At 51.5% G+C, this 21,268-nt stretch overlaps 3 protein-coding genes across 3 annotated transcripts; all 3 read left to right on the plus strand.

The window, feature by feature from the left end:
• Window positions 1–540: 540 nt before the first annotated feature.
• N7539_004594 (peroxidase/cytochrome P450 family protein) lies at window positions 541–4,194 on the plus strand (the record flags this gene model as incomplete). The annotated part of the gene is made up of 7 exons (XM_056934196.1): window positions 541–804; window positions 898–995; window positions 1,055–1,103; window positions 1,163–1,355; window positions 1,420–3,598; window positions 3,669–3,795; window positions 3,841–4,194. 7 exons carry the CDS (start codon window positions 541–543, stop codon window positions 4,192–4,194), a joined length of 3,264 nt encoding a protein of 1,087 aa, XP_056791737.1.
• A 1,376-nt stretch (window positions 4,195–5,570) lies between these two features.
• tom1 (E3 ubiquitin-protein ligase TOM1) lies at window positions 5,571–17,972 on the plus strand (the record flags this gene model as incomplete). The annotated part of the gene is made up of 5 exons (XM_056934197.1): window positions 5,571–5,618; window positions 5,702–13,445; window positions 13,504–13,587; window positions 13,654–17,805; window positions 17,878–17,972. 5 exons carry the CDS (start codon window positions 5,571–5,573, stop codon window positions 17,970–17,972), a joined length of 12,123 nt encoding a protein of 4,040 aa, XP_056791738.1.
• Window positions 17,973–18,825: 853 nt separating this feature from the next.
• Window positions 18,826–20,117, plus strand: N7539_004596 (ribose-phosphate diphosphokinase; the record flags this gene model as incomplete). Its single annotated transcript, XM_056934198.1, has 4 exons — window positions 18,826–18,899; window positions 19,032–19,123; window positions 19,249–19,621; window positions 19,691–20,117. The coding sequence occupies 4 exons, from the start codon at window positions 18,826–18,828 to the stop codon at window positions 20,115–20,117; spliced, it is 966 nt and encodes a 321-aa protein (XP_056791739.1).
• Window positions 20,118–21,268: the final 1,151 nt, after the last annotated feature.

Here is a 21,268-nt window from a genome sequence, read left to right on the forward strand (position 1 = left end):
AACTCAGACCCCGGGAGGATCAACTCGTTCAATATTTCCATCAAGCTACCTTCCTACTCTTTACCCTCGGTCGAACGCCATTGTATCATTGTCTGCGAGTGGGTTACCTGATGGTAGTCTGGATTTTCTATACACTTCTTGAATCTTGCGAACATTTCACGACACATTTCCAATCTTGGCTACCGCCAGAACTAGTGAACTCTCAAAGCTCTTCCGAGCTCTCGTTGACATTAGTGGTATGTAGAAACAACAAGTGTCTCACTATCTATCATCCCAGAGTCCAGTTTAAGGTTTTCAGCCGCTATCTTTCCACCTCTTCCCCGCACTGTCCGGAATTGAAGACTTGAAAGTGTGCCATTATGTCCCGGAGTCTTGGCTTGAAATTTTCCACAGCCTTCTTCGTTCCAAATGGCATTATATATAGAGACTGACCAGATTCATGGGCATTTTTTCAAAGGTCCCATTCATTGTAGGAATTAAGACTTGACCTGTGCGGGCTTCTCTCGTCGCCAGACCTCACGTTCCTCAGACGAGTCGATTATGCTAGGACACCACGAAACCAACACCAACGGTGACAAGACTCCAATGGCGCAGCTTGAGCAGGTTCTCAAGGCCGCCTTAAGACCGTTACCCACCGAGACTGGTGATGGCACTTATGTCAAAGACACCAAGTTCACGGGCCTGGCGAAGGACCTGAGCCACGTGGACCTGGTCGATATCAAGACGTTGGCGGATGTCGCCAAGAACGCAATCACGGGAGAGACTATGAATGATCGCAATTATATTATGGAGCGAGTGATCCAGGTACGCCCATTGAGCTCACATACCCCCGCTTGGTTGCCGCCTGCATGGAAAGAAATTCACCGCTGACTTCTCGTCTTCCATTCATACTAATAGCTTGCGGCCGGCTTGCCATCCACTTCCAAGGCCGGGAAAGACTTGACAAACACTTTCCTGAGTACGCTGTGGAATGATCTGCAACATCCTCCTACCTCGTGAGTGGACTTCGAGTCAGAACCGCCAGTGGGTGGAATACTCACTTACTCAATGATAGGTATCTTGGCCGCGACGCTGCCTACCGTAAAGCTGATGGTTCCGGCAATGTGAGTCTACCAATGCCCAGAAGGAGTCTTAGTAGCTAGGACTGACACAAGTACATCAGAACCCATTCTGGCCAAACATTGGCGCCGCAGGCTCGCCATATGCCCGGTCTGTCCGACCTCAGACAATGCAACCGGGCGCTTTGCCGGAGCCAGAAACCCTGTTCGATAGTCTGCTTGCTCGGAAAACGTTCAAAGAGCATCCCAACAAAATCTCAAGCGTGCTTTTTTATCTTGCATCCATCATTATTCATGGTACGTACATCATACCCATGAGCTCCAGTGAGCACAATATGAGGCTAATGACATCACTCGAAAGATCTTTTTCAAACCGACCCCAGGAACCCAACAGTCTCCCTTTCGTCCTCCTACCTGGATCTAGGCCCTCTGTACGGAAATAACCAAGATGAGCAGAATGTGGTTCGAGCATTCAAAGACGGAAAGCTCAAGCCCGATTGCTTCTCCTCGAAGAGAATCTTGGGCTTCCCACCCGGCGTTGGCGTTTTGCTGATCATGTTTAACCGCTTCCACAATTACGTCGCTGAACAACTTGCACAGATTAACGAGGGGGGTCGCTTCACGAAGCCGGATGAGTCCAACACCAAAGCCTATTCTACATGGGACAATGACTTGTTCCAGACTGCGCGCCTCGTGACTTGTGGCCTCTATGTGAACATTATTTTGAAAGACTATGTGCGCACAATTCTGAACCTCAATCGGACAGACAGCACCTGGAGTCTGGATCCCCGTGCAGAGATGAAGGATGGCCTTCTCAGTCATGCCGCTAAACAGGCAACAGGGAACCAGGTATCTGCCGAGTTCAATCTAGTTTATCGCTGGCACTCTTGCATCTCAGCCCGTGACCAGAAATGGTCCGAGGATCTTTACAGGGAGCTGTTCAATGGTCGGGACCCTAACGAACTCTCAACTCAACAATTCGTCATGGGTGTGGGGAAATGGGAGGGCACCTTGCCTCAGGACCCGATGGAACGACCATTCGCCAAACTGCAGCGCCAAGCTGATGGACGCTTCAGTGACGATGATCTGGTTCGATTCTTTGAAGAGAGCGTGGAGGACGTGGCCGGTGCGTTTGGCGCTTCAAACGTGCCAACTGTCTTCCGCACCATTGAAGTCCTCGGTATTAAGCAAGCCCGTGGATGGAACCTGGCTACGCTGAATGAGTTCCGATCATTCTTCAACTTGCAGCCCTACAAGACCTTTGAGGAGATCAACTCTGATCCAGAGATCGCCGATTCACTGAGACATCTCTACGACCATCCAGACCTGGTTGAGCTTTATCCTGGTCTCATCGTCGAAGATGCCAAAGAACCAATGCTTCCTGGCAGTGGCTTGTGTACAAACTATACAACATCGAGAGCTATTCTTTCAGACGCTACAACTCTCGTTCGTGGGGACCGTTTCTACACAGTGGACTATACCCCGAAGCACCTTACCAACTGGGGTCTCAATGAGATCAGCCCGGATGACACTGTTGATAATGGCGCCATTTTCTACAAGCTCGTCTTGAGGGCGTTCCCCAATCACGTCCGCGGCGATTCAGTGTACGCTCATTTCCCCATGGTTGTGCCGAGCGAGAACAAGAACATTTTGACGAGCCTCGGAAAGAGTGAGAAGTACAGCTATAGTCGGCCAACCTTCACCCCTCCCCCCCGCATGATCAAGTCACATGGCGCTTGCATGGCCATCATGGCCGACAAGGAAACCTTCAAAGTCACTTGGGGTCCGAAGCTGAAATTCATCCTCAGCCGTGACGGTCACTCGTATGGTGGTGACTTTATGTTGTCCGGGGATAATCCACCAAACGCCCAGTCGCGGAAAATGGTTGGCAACGCGTTGTACCGCGACCAGTGGAAGTCCGAAGTTCGGTCTTTCTACGAAAATATCACATTGCAGCTTCTCCAGAAGAGATCATACAAGCTAGGGGGCGTCAACCAAGTCGACATCGTCAGGGATGTGTCAAACCTTGCACAGATCCATTTCTGTGCAAATATCTTCTCGCTGCCGTTGAAGACGGATGAAAATCCTCACGATGTCTTCACCGAACAAGAGCTCTATGAGATCATGGCTCTGGTCTTCACGTGTATTTTCTATGATGTCGAGGTGACAAAGTCTTTCCAGCTTGAGCAGGCTTCCCGACAGGTCGCCCAGCAGCTTGGTGAGCTGGTCATGGCCAACGTGGAGCTTGTGTCGAAATCTGGATTTATTGCCGATGTGATCAGTCGTATTCATCGACACGAGCACTTGACCAACTATGGTGTGCACATGATCCAGCGTCTGCTGGATAGTGGTCTCCCGCCAAAGGAGATAGTCTGGACCCATATCCTTCCTTCGGCCAGTTCTATGGTTGCCAACCAGGCGCAGCTATTTATCCAATGCCTGGACTTCTATTTGCGGCCTGAAAACGCTCATCATCTGGCAGAAATCCAGCGTCTGTCTAAAGAGGACACGCCCCAATCTGACGATCTTCTTTTGCGATAGTAAGCTATCCTTGCCCGATTCAAGTCTGACCTCCGATTTATGGCTCCTTGATGCTGACTTCTCTTATAGCTTCATGGAGGGCGGCCGTATTTGCTCGTCCGTTGCATTGCCTCGGGTGGTTGCAAAGCCCACTGTGATAGAAGATAATGGCGAACAGGTTGACCTCAAAGCAGGCGAAGTGATCTTCCTGAACTTGGTATGTATACTTTCTCTCTTGCCAATGGATTTCAACACCTGATAGCTAACCAGCCTTCTCTATATCCAGGTGTCTGCCAGCCATGATGCCAAGGCCTGGCCCGAGCCCGAGCAGGTCCGTTTGGACCGTGACCTGAATCAATACGCACACTTTGGCTTCGGTCCCCACCAGTGCCTCGGTCTCGGTGTATGTCAAGTGGCATTGCCCACTATGCTTCGCGTTGTTGGACAACTACAGAATCTCCGCCGAGCTCCTGGGCCCCAGGGTCAGCTGAAGACCTTGCCTGCTTTGGGAGGCTTAACCATGTACATGGACGCCGAACACAGCGCGATCTCGCCGTACCCTTCCACCATGAAGATTCAGTGGGACGGCGAGTTGCCTCAAGCGAAATTTTCTTGAGCCGGGTTTCCTGTTTGATGAGATGAATCGATGTGATACGATTGTTGCGACATATGTGGATTCTTTTCTTCGCGTTTGATCTCCTTTGCAGCTTGCACAATTTCACAGTCTGTCAGCTGTCTTCTATTCAAAAAAAAATGACATAGCATCTTTAAGTATGAACCCTGTTCCATTGCCAGATACTGTGTTGCGCTCGCAGGCAGCCAATGTCATCTTCTGTGAGCGCAGATAACTCGTAGCACACCGTTCTTCCAGTTGACTCAGAGTGGATAATCATGTGTAGCAATGCCAGCGAACCGCCTCCTGCGGCCCGATTTCCGAGTCGCACCCACACCTCTGCCCTCGATTACATATCAATCTGTTTCGGTGAGAAAGCCGCTCCCATTATCCACCGAGCCCCAGCACCTGCGGCTACGTAATGCGAACAAAAATCAGGAACGTGTGTCGCAGAACGCCAAGAAAATGCGATAGATAGATGTGTCAACCGGATCGCCATCCACTTGACTTTGGAGCCAATGGTACTCTCCACTTGACATCAGATTGACAGTACCATCTGCCGTTATTTAATAATCAGGTCGTATTCGGGTAGTAGTAACATAGCTGTGGTATAACCCCGTTGCTTGCACAAAGTGTAGTAACATCGAGTACATTATTGTAAATAGAACTTGGAGAGCTCAATACCAGGTGAGCCTTGTCGGTAGTCTTGAGTCGTGAGTGGTGGGTTATGACAGACGAAATGCTGCCTTGGCGCCTTACCGCCTTAGCGGGGCACCAGTCGGCGACCACTCCGCCCAACTTTCTACGTTCTTCTGCCGGCAGGATGAGCTTTGGCGCGACGCTCGTTTGGGTCACGCTCTTTCTCTGCCAGCTGCCAGGCTTCTAGAAAGCTCGCTCTTTCCATACATCCATCTTCACCTCTCACACACCATCGCCTATAATTCCACGCTCAACGATTTGATCACTCGAATTGACTCCGCTGGAAACTAGTCAGTCAGCAACAGTCCGGGTAAACGTCCTGCACCGTTTTCCCCGACCGCTTGACTTCTTCTCTATCCGCCGTGGTCTCACCTATTCTTGCATCGATCGCAGAGCTATCAAGCCCCCTTCAGCAGTTCAGTCCATGGTCGCCATCTTTATTGGACTTCCCTGCCTCTATTAGTACCTCTTCTATCTCACCGTCGTCTGCGAAGTCTGAGACTGTGTCGTGAGAGGGTTGAAATTCGTGAACGAACGGAAAGGACGTTCAACGTCATAAGGCATTCTCGCGCCTTCTCCGCGAAGCCGGTCCTGACGACCTCCCCACTTCTTCTTTCAGGAGGCTTCTCTCCTGGCATTCTGTCACATCCTCATGTTTGGCAGATTGCTTAATCAACATCATGGGGAGAATTAAGAAGGTGGCAAGCCAGAAGCATGAGGCTACCGTTGTAAGTTTCAGCCCGCATCGTGAACTCTATCCTCATCTGGGCATGCTCTCTGACCAATCTTTTTTTCACTTCGCCCTCTGCAGTCTCCTTACTTGAAATGGTTCATCGCTCGCGCGACAACGTGTCCCATTGCAGAGCTTCCTGCGCACTTGAAAAACTTCCCGCGGCTATGGCCATTTCCACGTGGTGACCTCTATCATTGGATCAATGCGCTCGATCGATTTGATGAAATACTCGCTTCGGTGATCGACAAATACCTTTTGAACATTGGTCCGCAAACTTTGCCTTTTGGGCGAAGTGTTTTGGAAGATTCATATGGAACCGAATCGCCCAATCCTTCCAAGGAAGACGTCAACGAGAAGCTGACTTCCTTGCACCAATATGGACCTGATGGAGACCGACAGCTAGTGGAGGCTATTCTGGACTTCTCACGTCTTCTGCTTGAGAAATGTGGTAATCGAAGCCTCTACAGCAGCAGTGAAAGGCTGGGCGATTTGCTCAACACGACTTCTCTTTCCCTGCTCCAATCGACACTGCGCTTGTCACTTTGCCTGGCTCAACGATATCACTCCCGCCAGCGCGGAACGCATCAGCAGAGTCTGTTGGCGACCCATTACAACATCGACTTGGAAAAGTTGCAAAAGATTGCCGCGCCGTTCACCCGCCCATCTGCTGTGAGTAGGACGCCATTTGCGGTATCGCCTGCCGTTTCTGGCAAGGGAGTTGAAAGCACCGTCCAGACCAAGCTAAATGCGAATGATTTTGCCTCGTTGGTTCGGGATGAGGATGGCTGGGAAGAATGGGGACACGTGCGTGTTCTTTACTATCCCTCAGGAAGTTCCGAGCGGACTCGAACATCCTCTGATTTTGGGCAATCTGACCCAGCTCCTCATGCGCCTACCACACCGACACCACTTCGACGTAGCGCAACACACCCGACTCCCCGTCTGAGCCGTGGATCCAATGTTGAAGATTCACCAGCAGTTCCGACTCCTGGTACTGCTGCAAAGCCCGAAGAATCGTCCCGCACCGGTCAAGTGCTGGAGCTTCCGCTTTCTCAGCTGTCCACAAGTAAGATTGAGGACATCCTGGCGGTCAATCTTCCCCACTTGCCCTTGGAATCCAAATACGAGCTTTTGCACAAAGTCCGTGTGGCGCAAGCTTTGCCCAGGTCGCGTGAAGCGCGTGAGCAGATCCTCGCGATTCGGATACTAGCCGTGACGAATCTCGCCTATGTCCAGACGGAATCTACATTTCCACAAAAAGTCCTTCAGTATGACATGGAGCAACCCAAACGTCTGCAACTGACCTACCAACTAGCCGAGATTGTTCACCTCGGCGCCAGTGGCGACCTTGTGGTCTCGAGAACGACACAGGCCCTGGCTTTGCAAGCCCTGGATGCGCTCACGAAACACAAGACTCGCGCAAACGACGTGTGCGCTGCTCTCAGTGTCAATGTCAACCATGGCGTGCTCATGTTTTTGACTCGTAAGTTTGTCAATGAGCTGGCAGCCGAAGATGATCATACCAATGATTCGGCCCATGACGAGTGGCGAGATGCACTACTTGCCCTGCTGCGAACGTTGCCAAGCTCAAGTTCTCGAACCCCAGAAACGCTTGTAGCTGCTGGTTTGATTCCCATGTTCGTGGACATTCTTAACCTTCGAACAGAGAAGGCTCGCCGAGTCTACTCGCGAGTTATGGAGTTCCTCGATACGTTTGTCCACGCTGTGCGAGATGCTTTGGGTACACTGACAACGGCAAAGGGCTTTGACGCTATCTCTGACCTGATTGACTATGAGACCAAGACTGCATTCGAGAACGTCTTTAGTGGTGAGGGGTTTCCTAGCCTCTTCAAGAACCCATCCATTGATTACCATATCCCCTACTTTCAACAGCAGACTTTACGATGGATGTTCCGCTTTGTCAATCACATCATGCAGCACAACGGCGGAGGTTTCGATCGCGTGTTGCGCAATCTCATCGATTCTCCCCAGCTGCTCACTTCCCTGCGGTTGGTCTTTGAGAACGCTCGTATTTTTGGCTCGCACGTCTGGAGCAATGCTGTCAATATTTTGAGTAGCTTCATCCACAACGAGCCAACAAGCTATGCAGTCATCGCCGAGGCTGGTCTCAGTCGAAGCCTCCTCAGCGCTGTCATGGGTCGAGAGCTTCAGGCTAAGGAAAAGCCGCCAGTGGTGGAGCCTCAGCCTGAACCCGCACAGGAAGGAGAAACTTCCGAGCAGGCGCCCTCTCATCCGCCTTCTACCCCTGTCGAAGAGAAGAAGAAGGGCCGTGAGTACGTTCTCGCTAGGGCGAAGGATAGTCCTCTTGCCCCAGGAATCATTGCAGCGGCCGACGCTCTCGCTTGCATTCCTTCCGCTTTTGGTGCAATCTGTTTGAACGCCTCAGGACTGGATCTCTTTCAATCCTCCGATGCCCTGGAGAGTTTCTTTGAGATTTTTGAGAGCCCGGAGCATGTCAAATGCTTAAAGGATGATCCCAACCTGGTTCGTTCGTTGGGTACTACTTTCGATGAGCTTGTTCGCCATCATCCCGAGCTCAAGACCTCGATTATGACTGCCGTGCTCGTCATGGTCGCGCGCGTTAATCTGCTTGCTAAGGTGAAAGCCTGGGAACTGGGCCTGGGCGCAAAGCTTTGGCAAGAGGACGTGAACGGCCAAGTGTTTCTCTCTGGCGACGTATCTTCCCTTTCTCGCGAGATCGGCGCTCCTGGGGATGCATCTGTTGAAGATGGGCAAGCGATTGGCGTGCCTCAGCTGAATGCCCAGTCTCTTCCCAACGGAGGAAGTCTTGTTCTTGGGGATGTGAAGGCTCTCTTGCCATCGCCCGAGTCGAACGGTGAGCCCAAAGATAAAGACGAACACGGTCTCACCGTCACGGACTATCTGTTCCCTGCAATCCGTTTCCTTGGTGCATTCTTTGAGAACCAGCCTAATTGCTCAGCCTTCGTCCTTGCCGGAGGTGCTGAATTCATTCTGGACTACGCTACTTTGCAAAGCTTATCCTTTGATTTCCATAATACCGATGCCAATCAAGAGCTTACTGTTCTCGTGCACATGCTTGCTGAAACGAAGCCGCACCTTATCATCCCGTCGCTACTGCATCGCGCTCAATCAGTGATCAACAATTTGGACGCTTTCTGGACTGCTCCCAAGGAATCTGGCTTCTTTACACCTCTTATCAAGCCCACCGATTCTAAGGCGCCGGCGCCCGAGCCCACTCCCGCTGTCAACAACGGCACGTTCTATGTCAAGCATCTGAATGCGATCCTGATTCTCACGGATTTGCTTCGTGAAATTTACGCTATGCCTCTGTACCAGACGCGATCGGCCACCCAGTCGTACCCCTTCAGCCAGGTGGTCCTCGCCGACATGTATGCTGCGCTTGTCACATCACTCGGAAATCTTCACGCTGCGTGTGTCTGGGAAGAAATCATGCTCGAGAAGAATGTTCCTGAGAAGTGGCTGCAAGCTATCAAGAACACTTCCGAAAAACCTGGTTCAGTACCCGGATCCGCTGCTGGGGCGGCAACGACCTCGGAGCCTCGAGCCAGTGTCGCCACTCAGGAAGCTGGCCCGGCGGCGGCTGAAGCTTTGCAGACTGCATCTGCCGAAGAGCCCGAGAGTGAAGAGAGCAAGGTCGCAACGCAACGGAGCGCAGCTTTCAAGAACGTCCAGACCTTACGCTACCTTCTGAGCTCGTTGCCCACCTCCATCACTGGCTTCTTCCATAATCTCGGACTTGGGCTCATTACACGCAAGCGCATGGACTCTCACCCTACGGCAAAGCAGAATGCCAATATGGTCGCCGATGCTATCGCTGATGCCGTCCTTCGTCAGCTCCAGTTCGGCCCCGCCAATTCTTGCGATAGTTCTCGGCATCGATTTGCCTACCTTATTGTCATTCTTTCCTCTTTCTCTCATCTTCTATACGAGGTGACCACCGACCGTCCTGCCAACAACTATCTCACCCTGGTGCTCCTCGCCTTCAAGCGTAACAATGGATTGAAAGTTCTGAAAGAGATTTGCGACGTTTTCATGCGCGAGGTCAAGGCTTTGCAGCCGATTCAGAAGCAGGTCGAAAAGCCCGATAAAGATACATCTGACCGGCTCACCTCTGCTTACGGCGGCATTAAAATCATTTTGGCACTGTTCTCTGAGCTTGCTTCAGGCAAGAGCATGATGGACTCTAACCAGACGCAAGCACTTTCCAGTAGCCACGACCGTGACCGTGATCGCTCTGAGCATTTTCAGGCTGGTCAGTTCATTGTCGATCTGCGCATGGAAATCCTTCCCATGGTCCGAGAAATGTGGAATTCGGAGTTTGCAACGCAGTCTTCCAGCCAGATCGTCAAGTGCTTGATTGATATCCTGCGGTCTTCGCTGAACGAAGAGCATGAAGTGGGAGCTGCCCATAGATCTGATAAGGCACCCGCCGTGTCGGAAGTTCTTAAGAAACCATTTGTTATCAACAAAGAAAGACTCGCCATTTTGGCCGGCAAGGGCTTCGAAGACACCGAGTTGATCCATGAGGCGCTGTATCGCTGCAACAACAACGCAAATTATGCCGAGGAGTACTGCAATGCACGCAACTTCCTTCGTCCACCTCCCAGGGCTCCTCCTGGAGCTGATGACGTTCAGACTGGGTCGCCCGAAGTAGCCTCCGGTGGCGATGCCAATGAGGATGGTGGCCACGGTGAAGCGTCTCCCCTCAATCGCGGCATCTTGGAGCAAGGAGGGCTTGCCATGCTTCTGGCCCAGGCGGGACGCGGGATACACGACACTCCAGCCGAAGGAGAATCCGGCGCCATGCGTGATGGCTTAGCTCGCGCGATTTCCAATGTCTTGAACGATGAAGCGGGCATGCTTCGTGGCGAAGATGGGCCTCTCTTCTTGACTGAGCGTGAGCGCGAGCGTCAGCGTCAACGCCGTCGTCCTCAAGCAAGCGCCGAGTCTGCGGATCAAACGCCTCCGATGACTGGTCAGCCTCAGCGGGAACCCCAGCAGGACGAATCAATCGAAAGACGTCAGCTCATTACTGTCGAGGACCTGGATGAGGAAAGGGAAAAGGTTCGGTCCAACTTAATCGAGCGGTCCCTCGATGTCCTGAACGATCATCATGATGTGTCCTTCGAGCTCGCCGACTTGATCGGCGCTGCGCTCAAGAATCAGGCAGAGCTCGACAGCTCCCGACGAGATGTTGGTGAAACGCTAGTGCAGTCTCTCGTATCTCTTCAAATGGAGAACTTCCAGACCGCTGGTAAGAAGGTGGCCGCTTATGCACACATTCTTGCGCTGGTTCTTCAGGATCCCAAAATGTACGCCGCCACAGTGCCGGAGCTGAAGGATTGCTTCACTACATTCCTTGGTTTCATCAAGCTGCCCCCAGCAGAGAAATCCGCACCCGAATCCTTCCCTTGGATTGGCCACGTTCTGCTCATTCTTGAGAAGTTGTTGTCCGATGATTGTCAGCCCCCGCATATCCTTTGGCAACCCCCCAGCATGGATGATCCTTATCGGAACACAAGTGGACCAGCACATCTTGCGGAGCCGCTTGTATCACTTGACCAGCGGACGCAGCTCTTCGAGGCTATCGTTGAGATTCTCCCCCGCATCGGCAAGGACGACAGTCTTGCACTATCCGTGTGCCGAATTCTGGTCATCTTGACTCGCCATCGCAGTATCGCCGTTCGCTTCGCCCCCAAGCGAAACTTGCAGCGTCTGTTCCTTATGATCAAGCAATTGGCCAATGCGACCAACGAAAAGCTACAGAGTGCGTTCATGTTAATCCTGAGGCACATTGTCGAGGATGAAGCTACAATTCGACACATCATGACCACGGAGATTGTCGGCAATTTCGAAAGCAAACCCTCTCGTCAGATTGACGCCGCAGGCTACGTCCGGCAGATGTCCCACCTCGTGATCAGAAACCCGGAAATTTTTGTCGAGGTGTCCAACGAGAAGCTGCGTCTAGCTCGATACGACCCCACCCATCGTACACATGCCCTTGCTCTTAAAGAGGATCGTAACGCTCGCCAGAGTCAAGATGCACAAACAGCCAATACCGAGCCATCTACTGGCGAGACTGCGACTGAGACTGAGGATAAGGAAAAGGAGAAGGACAAGGACAAGGTGACGGAAATGAAGCCTCCCGTCGTTGAGCATCCTGATGGTGTCATTCATTATCTACTTTCTGAGCTGCTCTCATACAAGGATGTGGATGATAAGGAGCTACCGGCTGTCGAGCCTTCCGAAACCCCCGCCCGGGAACAAGCAGAGCCCCAAGCAGATGTCGAGATGTCCATGGACGAGCCCACACCATCAGTAACTAGTAGTGCTGATGCTCCTACTGCACGCCCCATAAAGAAAGGGGAGAAACCATCCTTTGATGCGGAACATCACCCTATCTACATATATCGATGCTTCCTTCTTCAGTGTCTTACAGAGTTGCTGGGCTCCTACACTCGCGCGAAAGTCGAATTTATCAATTTTTCACGCAAGGCTGATCCATTGGCAAGCACGCCTTCCAAGCCTCGGTCAGGTATCTTGAACTATATGCTCAATGCTCTGGTTCCTCTCGGTACCATGGAGCATGATGAATCGCTCGCTTTTAAGAAACGCAGTATCACATCCACGTGGACCATGCAGGCCCTTGTGGCACTCTGCACGAAGACATACGAAACGCCTGGCTCAAGACGCCGCAATGAGCCAAAACCGAATGAGGATGACGAGCCAGAAGTCGCTTTTGTTCGTCGATTTGTCCTCGAACATGCATTGCGGTCTTTCAAGGAAGCGAATGCCTCGACAGAGCCACTTGACTCAAAGTACGCGAAGTTGATGTCGCTGGCTGACCTCTTTGATAAAATGCTCAGCGGCTACTCTTTCTCACAGGACGCCGGCTTCCCGAACTCGGCCAGGCAGATTGCCAAAGCCATGTTCGAAAAACACTTCATTCCTGCCTTGACCGCTTCGGTCGCTGAAATCGACTTGAACTTCCCCTCTTCTAAGCGAGTCATCAAGTATATCCTCCGCCCGATCAATAAGCTGACACAAACCGCCGTCATGCTCAGTGACAATGGAGAAATTACCGCGTCCACGTCTGGCGAGGAGGATGACGAAATCTCATCTGCCACCTCTGTCTCTGATATGGAGGACGAACGGGAAGAAACTCCCGATCTTTTCCGTCATTCCACACTCGGAATGCTCGAACCTCGTCATGAGGAAGAGACCTCCTCGGAAGAGTCCGAGCGGGAGGATGATGAGATGTACGAGGACGAGTATGACGAGTATGACGATGAGATGGACTATGATGAAGAAGGTCCCGAGGATGACGGTGAAGTAGTCAGCGATGAGGACGACGAAGTGGACGGTGTCGGTCCAATCGAAGGTCTCCCAGGTGACGCCGTCGAAGTTATCATTGACGATGACGACGACGAGGATGATGATGAGGATGACGAAGACGACGAAGATCTGGACGATGACTCGGACATGGAGGAAGATGATGATGACATCTACGCCGGTGAAATCACAGGTGATCGTGACAATGAGAGTTTGCATGATGGCGAAGAGAATGAGTGGGAGAGCGAGGAGATCACCGACGATGAAGAGGAGACCGAAATGATGAACCAGTTCGAGGATGAACTGGCCGATATGCGTCAAGCCAATCGTTCCGGCGATGCGCAAAGCCGCATTGACGAGATCTTCCGCGCTCTCAATCAAGCTACTGGTGATGATGACCTTCATGATCATGGTCTTGGTGGCGATCTTCATGATGAAATCCTTGATGATATGGAGGAGGATGGCGGTATGTGAACCTGAAGACTCAAAGTGTTTCTTGCGAAAGTTGCTAATCTAGACTATAGAGGAAGACGAGATGGACGAGCTGGAAGACGAAGCCGATGACTATGACGAGTATGACATAGAAGGATCTGAAGGTGACATGGAAGGTACGAACACGCTGTATCCGAATTCTGAAGCATCTAATTCAATGCTGATATATTACTTACTTTCAGAGGAACACCATGTTATGGATCCCTGGGGCTGGGATGGTGATGAACTCATGCCAGCCCGCCATCACCACCACCGTATGCGTGGAGGCCCACCTTCCGCTTGGGCTCCAGTCACCGAGATCATGCCCAGTCGTCACGGGGGCCTTGTTCCCATCACCCCATTCCACCGTGTGCACCGGAATCAAGTGGGCGGTCGTGGAAATGACGATGGCACGAACCCACTCCTCCTCCGAAACGATCGTGGCACTGACAGCAGCGCCCATCCTCGTGGACCAGGAGCTGATATGTTTGCCGACTGGGCCCAACTCGAAAGCGGAAGTGGTAGTCGTTTCGTTCATGTGGACAGCCCAATGAGCTTTATGAATGCTATCATGGCTGCCATTGGCGGCGGCCCACAAACACCGGGTCTGGGGGTCATCACCCGTCCTGATGGTATTCACGTCCATGTCGATCGTCGCTCAATTCTTCCCAATCGATTGAACGATCTCTTTGCCAATGTTCAGCAGCAAACCTCGCAATCTCGCCGCAACGACCCACACAACGCTGTCAAGTTCAACTTGTCCACTACGCGCCATCGCTGGCAGGAAGAAGCGCGCATTCTCTTCAGCGGAGCGTTCGCTGAAAAGTCTGTGCGGGTCGTCCCTTCCTTGCTCAAGGTCATGGTCCCTCCCGCCATGGAGGAAGAGAAATTGCGCCGCAAGCACTTGGAGGAAGAGAGGAAGCGCATTGAGCAAAAACGCGCAGAAAAGGAACGTCAGGAGCAGGCGGCGCGCGAAGAAGAGGAGCGTGAACGGAAGCGTAAGGAAGAAGAAGAAAAAGCGCGACTGCAGGCTGAAAGAGATCAGCAAGAAGCAGAGCGTGATACCACTGAGAACGCTGAGCCAATGGAAGACATTCAGCAGACTACTGCTACCGAAGCTGCTACTGCGCAACCCGAACCAGTTTCCACTGAGCCAGCTCGGCGTGTTCACACGACAATTAACGGCCGTCAGCTTGACATCACTGGCCTAGAAATTGATCCAGAGTATCTCGAGGCACTACCCGAGGATCTGAGGGAGGAAGTGATCATGCAGCAACTTGCCGAGCAGCGATCCCAGGCTGCTGCTGCTGGCGAAGATACAACTGAGATCAACCAGGAGTTCCTTGAAGCCCTGCCAGCGGAGATTCGCCAAGAGTTGTTGCAGCAAGAAGCCGCTGATCGGCGCCGGCGAGAACGAGACACTGCTCGCCGACAAGCTGCTCCCAGCGCTGCCATACCGCGCGCCGAGGATATGGATGCTGCCAGTTTTCTAGCCACATTGGATCCATCCTTGCGTCAGGCCGTCCTAGCTGATCAACCCGAGGATGTGCTTGCAAGCTTGGGTCCAGAATACATATCCGAAGCCCGAGCTTTGGGTGGTCGTCGTATTGCGCAGTTTGGTGACATCACAGGAACCGGAGTGGACCACCGTCCCAGAGGGGAGGCAGCTGAGGACTCGGAGGCCAAGAAGAACCAGAGACGTCCAGTTGTTCAGATGTTGGAGAAGGCGGGTGTCGCAACCCTCCTGCGGCTCATGTTCATGCCCCTCCAAGGCAATGCACGTCACTTGCTCAACGACATCCTTCATAATGTTTGCGAGAATCGCCAGAACCGAAGCGAGGTGATCAGCCTCATTTTGACCATCCTCCAAGATGGCAGTGTCGACTCTTCTGCGATCGAGCGAAGTTTCTCGCACCTTTCCCTTCGTGCCAAGGCTCCTAGTGCTCAAAAGACACCCCAGTCTGTGAAACGCAACACGGCTTTCCAGCCTACATCCACCGTCAGCAGCGAGGTCACACCGATCATGGTGGTTCAGCAATGTCTGTCCACGCTATCTTTTCTCTCCCAGTTCAACCCCCACATTCCGTGGTTCTTCCTGACCGAACACGACTCCGCCTCATCCCTCAAGCCCAAGGGTCTTCGCAAAGGCAAGGCCAAGGAGAACAGAGCCAACAAATTTGCACTCAATGCCTTGCTCTCTTTGCTCGACCGTAAATTGATTATGGACAGCCCCAATTGTATGGAGCAGTTGTCCAACCTGCTCGGCACCATCACTCAGCCGCTCACAGTTCTTCTCCGCCGTGAAAAGGAAAAGCAAGAAGATCAGGACAAGGGCAAGAAGCCCGAGGGTGCACCGACGGCAGTGGAGACCAATGATCAGCCGAGTGCTGAATCTGGCACCGACACAACTATGACCGATGCTCCTCTGCCAACTGTTGAAAATGCCGAGGATCAGGGCACTACCACAGATATGGATGCGGCCAAAGATGAGAGTAAGACAGAGGGAGAGCAACCTGGCGACGAAAAGCGCAAGCGTCGTTCCATCGAGCCTCCTGTTGTGCCTGACCATAATTTCCGCCTGGTCGTGCACATTCTCGCGGCTCGTGAGTGCAATGGCAAGACTTTCCGGGACACCCTCTCGACAATCAACAACCTCTCCGTCATCCCGGGAGCTCGCGATGTGATCGGCGAAGAGCTTGTTGCTCAGGCGCAGACCCTGAGTGATACCATCCTTGCTGATCTTGGAGAGCTGCTCAGCCACATCCATCAAGCTAAGACGGGCACTGATATGCAAGGTCTCGCACTAGCCAAGTTTTCTCCAGCAAGCTCTGATCAAGCGAAGTTGCTCCGTATTCTTACTGCTCTCGACTACCTCTTTGATCCTTCCCGTGCCGACAAAACCAAGGTGCCTGAGCCAGAATCGGCACCCAAAGAAGACGTATTGAAGAGACTCTATGAGAGCGCTACTTTTGGCCCCTTGTGGACAAAACTGAGTGACTGTCTTACCGTCATCCGGCAGAAGGAGAACATGCTGAACGTGGCTACTATTCTTCTGCCTCTGATCGAAGCTTTGATGGTTGTCTGCAAGAACACAACACTGAAGGATCAACCTCTTTCTCGTGGAAGCCGCGAACTATCTGTCAACAGCGCCGCGGCAGATGCTGGGCTGAGTATGGAGAACCTCTTCTTCAAGTTCACCGAGGAGCACCGCAAGATACTCAATGAGCTAGTCCGTCAGAATCCTCGATTGATGAGCGGCACTTTCTCGCTGCTCGTGAAGAACCCGAAGGTGCTCGAGTTCGACAACAAGCGCAACTACTTCACCCGCCGTGTCCACGCTCGGGGCGCTGAGCCCCGTCACTCTCACGCACCTCTCCAATTGTCCGTCCGCCGAGATCAGGTGTTCCTCGACTCATTCAAGTCCTTGTATTTCAAGTCGGCGGATGAACTTAAATACGGCAAGCTTAATGTTCGCTTCCACGGGGAAGAAGGTGTTGACGCAGGTGGTGTCACACGTGAGTGGTTCCAAGTGCTGGCTCGCGGCATGTTCAACCCTAACTACGCTCTCTTCATTCCCGTTGCTGCCGACCGCACGACCTTCCACCCCAACCGTCTGAGTGGCGTCAATTCAGAACATCTGATGTTCTTCAAGTTCATTGGACGTATTATTGGTAAGGCCTTGTACGAGGGCCGGGTTCTCGACTGCCATTTCTCTCGTGCTGTCTACAAGTGCATTCTCGGACGCACTGTCTCTATCAAGGACATGGAGACGCTGGATCTGGACTACTACAAGTCTCTTCTCTGGATGTTGGAGAATGACATCACCGACATCATCACTGAAAACTTTGCCATCGAGACAGACGCCTTTGGTGAGAAGCAGGTCATTGACTTGATTCCCAACGGCCGAAACATTCCTGTCACCCAGGAAAACAAGGAAGAGTATATCCAGAGGGTGGTTGAGTACAGACTCGTTGAGTCGGTTCGGGAGCAGCTGGACAACTTCCTGAAGGGCTTCCACGAGATCATCCCTCCTGATTTGATCTCCATCTTCAACGAACAAGAGCTGGAGCTTCTCATCTCCGGTCTTCCTGAGATCGATGTTGACGAGTGGAAGAACAACACTGAATACCACAACTATTCGGCCTCCTCGCCACAGATCCAGTGGTTCTGGCGTGCTGTTCGCTCTTTTGATAAGGAAGAGCGTGCTAAGTTGCTCCAATTTGTCACTGGCACTTCCAAGGTTCCCTTGAACGGCTTCAAGGAGCTTGAGGGTATGAATGGTGTGAGCAAGTTCAACATTCACCGTGACTATGGCAACAAGGATCGTCTTCCCAGTGCACACACGTGCTTCAACCGTAAGTTGTTCCAGTTAGGTCCCCTACGCTTTCGCAACACTTTGTTCTAACACATTCCCTTTTCTACTGCAGAACTTGATATTCCTGAGTACGAAAGCTACGAAGATCTTCGCCAGCGCCTCTACACCGCGATGACAGCCGGCAGTGAGTATTTCGGCTTCGCCTAAATGAGGCTACCTCTGAGCACTTGATTTCGGCGCAAACATCGGATGGCGTTTCACCTGGGCGTTTTTTCCCAGGAAATTAAAAATTATCGAAGACGTGGTGATGGGGCAAGCACTGAATTGATGGATATGGGTGTTCGGTCGAAGTGCAGGTCGACCGTTTTCTTGATCCTCAATCTTGTTTTTCCTCTATTTCTTTTTATTGTATGTACTTAGACTGCTGCATGTTTTCTTGGAGTAGTCATAATTTAAGGGTTAATTTCGAGATTCATGTGCAATCAATGAGCCGACGATGGTAGGGCAAGTATCAAGCATGCTGCTAGTATTTGTATTTGCTCAACGTATTTTCAGGTGCAGTTAAGTAAACTGGAAGGTTGTTGGCCTGTTCAACCTGGCTACCTGTGTAGATTGATATCTCGACTCCAGATGATGCCTCAGGCAACCTTGCGTCGGCTACTAGCCCTCCTACATTGCCCTCGACAATCTAAACTCACGAGTAAGCTCTTCAAAAATGAAACCATTCCTTAATATCTGAGCTCAATAAAAGCAAAATAGTTTCTCAAGAACAGAATTATGAATATAGAAGTGGGGGCTTTCATGTAATCCATCACTAATCTAGACTACTACGGACGTAACATGAGGATAATGTATATACCGTTCTTTTCTCTTGCTAGGTGAAGCACATGCTCCATGTGAATGTCGGATGGCGACCGAAGGCGGTGAGAAGTCACGGGATCTGGAAAAAACGCGGGGCGTTTTGGCAGATGCGGGATTGATTTTTTAGAAAATGATCAGTTGCCGCATATACCCCAATTCAATCTTTCTTCTCCAGAGCCGTTGACGTTCCACGATCATTATGTCTACAGCCAACTCAATCAAGTTGCTGACTGGCAACAGTCACCCAGAGCTAGCTCAGCTCGTGGCTGACCGGTAAGTCTTCTCACTGTCTGTATCTTCATAGCTGTGTGACCACCCGGCACGCTTGCGGGTGGCCGTGATAATCGGGTGCGCGGCAAGCTACTTGTATGATTTGGCAATAGCTAATATTCAAAACCTATATAGTCTCGGAATTGAGCTGACTAAAATCATGGTCCTGCAATACTCCAACCAAGAGACCAGTGTCACGATCGGAGAGAGTGTTCGGGACGAAGATGGTACGCTATTTTCCTGAATCCCCGTTTTCGAAACCGGCCATGGAAAGTCATGGCATAGACTCCAAGAATCCAGGGCGTAGGGGGAAAACGAGATCGTGCTGATAGATTCCTCTTGAATCATGCAGTCTTCATTCTGCAATCAACACGGCCTAATGACATCAACGATGGTCTTATGGAGCTCCTTATTATGATCAACGCCTGCAAGACTGCCTCAGCCCGGCGCATTACGGCTGTCATTCCCAACTTCCCCTACGCTCGCCAGGACAAAAAGGACAAGAGCCGTGCGCCCATCACTGCCAAGCTCATGGCCAACATGCTCCAGACTGCTGGTTGCAATCACGTCATCACTATGGATCTGCACGCCAGCCAGATCCAGGGCTTCTTCAATGTTCCTGTTGACAACCTGTACGCTGAGCCTAGCATGCTCAAGTGGATCCGTGAGAACCTTGACGTGAGCAACTGTGTCATTGTCAGCCCCGATGCTGGTGGTGCCAAACGGTAAGCACAATCCCTACTCAGTTACTGTAGGCTGAGGATCTAACGAACATTTTCCTTGCTCGCCCACAGTGCAACTGCCATCGCCGACCGTCTTGACCTGCAATTTGCTCTGATTCACAAGGAACGCGCTCGCCCCAACGAGGTTTCCCGCATGGTTCTTGTCGGCGAAGTCAAGGACAAGATTGCTATCATTGTTGACGATATGGCCGATACTTGCGGTACCCTTGTCAAGGCTGCTGATACCGTGATGCAGCATGGGGCCAAGGAAGTCAACGCCATCGTTGTCCACGGTATCTTGTCCGGCAAGGCCATCGAGAACTTGAACGGCAGCCGCCTGAACCGCCTTGTGGTCACCAATACCGTGCCTCATGCCGAGAAGAAAGAGCAGTGCGACAAGATTGAGACTATTGATATCTCACCTACACTGGCTGAGGCTTGCCGTCGTACTCACAACGGAGAGTCTGTGAGCTTCCTCTTCTCGCACGCCGTCGCGTAAATTGTATTCAGCATTTCATCTGCTTTTCCTGCGGGGGTCAACCATTCTCGATGGTCTTTTCACTTTGCCTTTACATGCTCTTTGGTTATTTTTTGGGTGGTAGCGAGAAAGACGAGACACATCTTTTGCGGGGCCAAAAATCTTTCAAACGATTGCGATGACTTTTTCTTCCATTCTTTCTGTCTTCATTACTACACCGGTCGGGGTCCATATTCAAATGCGGGAGTTGAGATCTTTTCTTACCATGTCTTTACGAGTCTGAGAGCTGAGTTGGGCTAGTCACTAGCGTGCAAAACTGCGCTTCGCTGTGTACTGCGACTCGACCCGTACGTGCCCTCAGCTCACACGCTGTTTCTCATTTTGCATGTGATGATTATTCTATATGATAGCACATTGTTTCTCTGAAAATTCGATTCTATCCAAGCCGAGAAGCTGATCGAGTATCATTACCCTGATTCAGGTTTATCATTTCTCCGGAATAATTCTCCAATTCAATGTGTTTTTGAACCTACGAGTATATTCCGGTAAGCACAAACAAATAGAGGTAGTACCTAGTATACAACGATTAACGGCGAGCCGTTTTCAGCAGTCGCAAATCCATGATTGGTCTTGGTATGACTCTTTTCAAAAGTGGCCCTTTTGACATGTGTGTCCTAAGGAAGGTTATCACCAAAGCTCCCGATTGAAAGTCTACAGCGTATCTGGCATGTCATACAACTTACCCGATCATGCCGAGCTTATTTTGCCGCATACCTAGACAGCTCAGAAGTTCACATTTATTCTATTTAGTCGGTGAACATGGGAGAACTCACAGTCTCACACACGCTCGAAGCGGCACTACGCCGGGTAGTGGTAGTCCATGAGGTTGAAGTTTCGACGTCCTTGCAGGACCTACAAACAGGTAGAAGTGAGACTTCTGACGGGAACTACACTGAACTGTCTCGGGATTGTGGACATGACTGCGATCGGAGATCTCACTCGAGAGACAGTAGCTTGTCTTTCGGAAGTGAGGGTTACATTGTCCTGTAAAAAAAAAAAAAAAAAAAAAAAAAAACATCCGTTCGGGGCGAATAGGTCTCCCGTCGTCTCACGTTACTGAATCAAGGGCTTTAGTAGAGATCATCCGAGATCTATCTAGCTGGAGATGGAGA

The sequence above is a fragment of the Penicillium diatomitis genome (genome assembly GCF_028827545.1).
Source record: "Penicillium diatomitis strain IBT 30728 chromosome Unknown utg000004l_segment0_segment0, whole genome shotgun sequence".
In the NCBI taxonomy this organism is placed as follows: domain Eukaryota; kingdom Fungi; phylum Ascomycota; class Eurotiomycetes; order Eurotiales; family Aspergillaceae; genus Penicillium; species Penicillium diatomitis.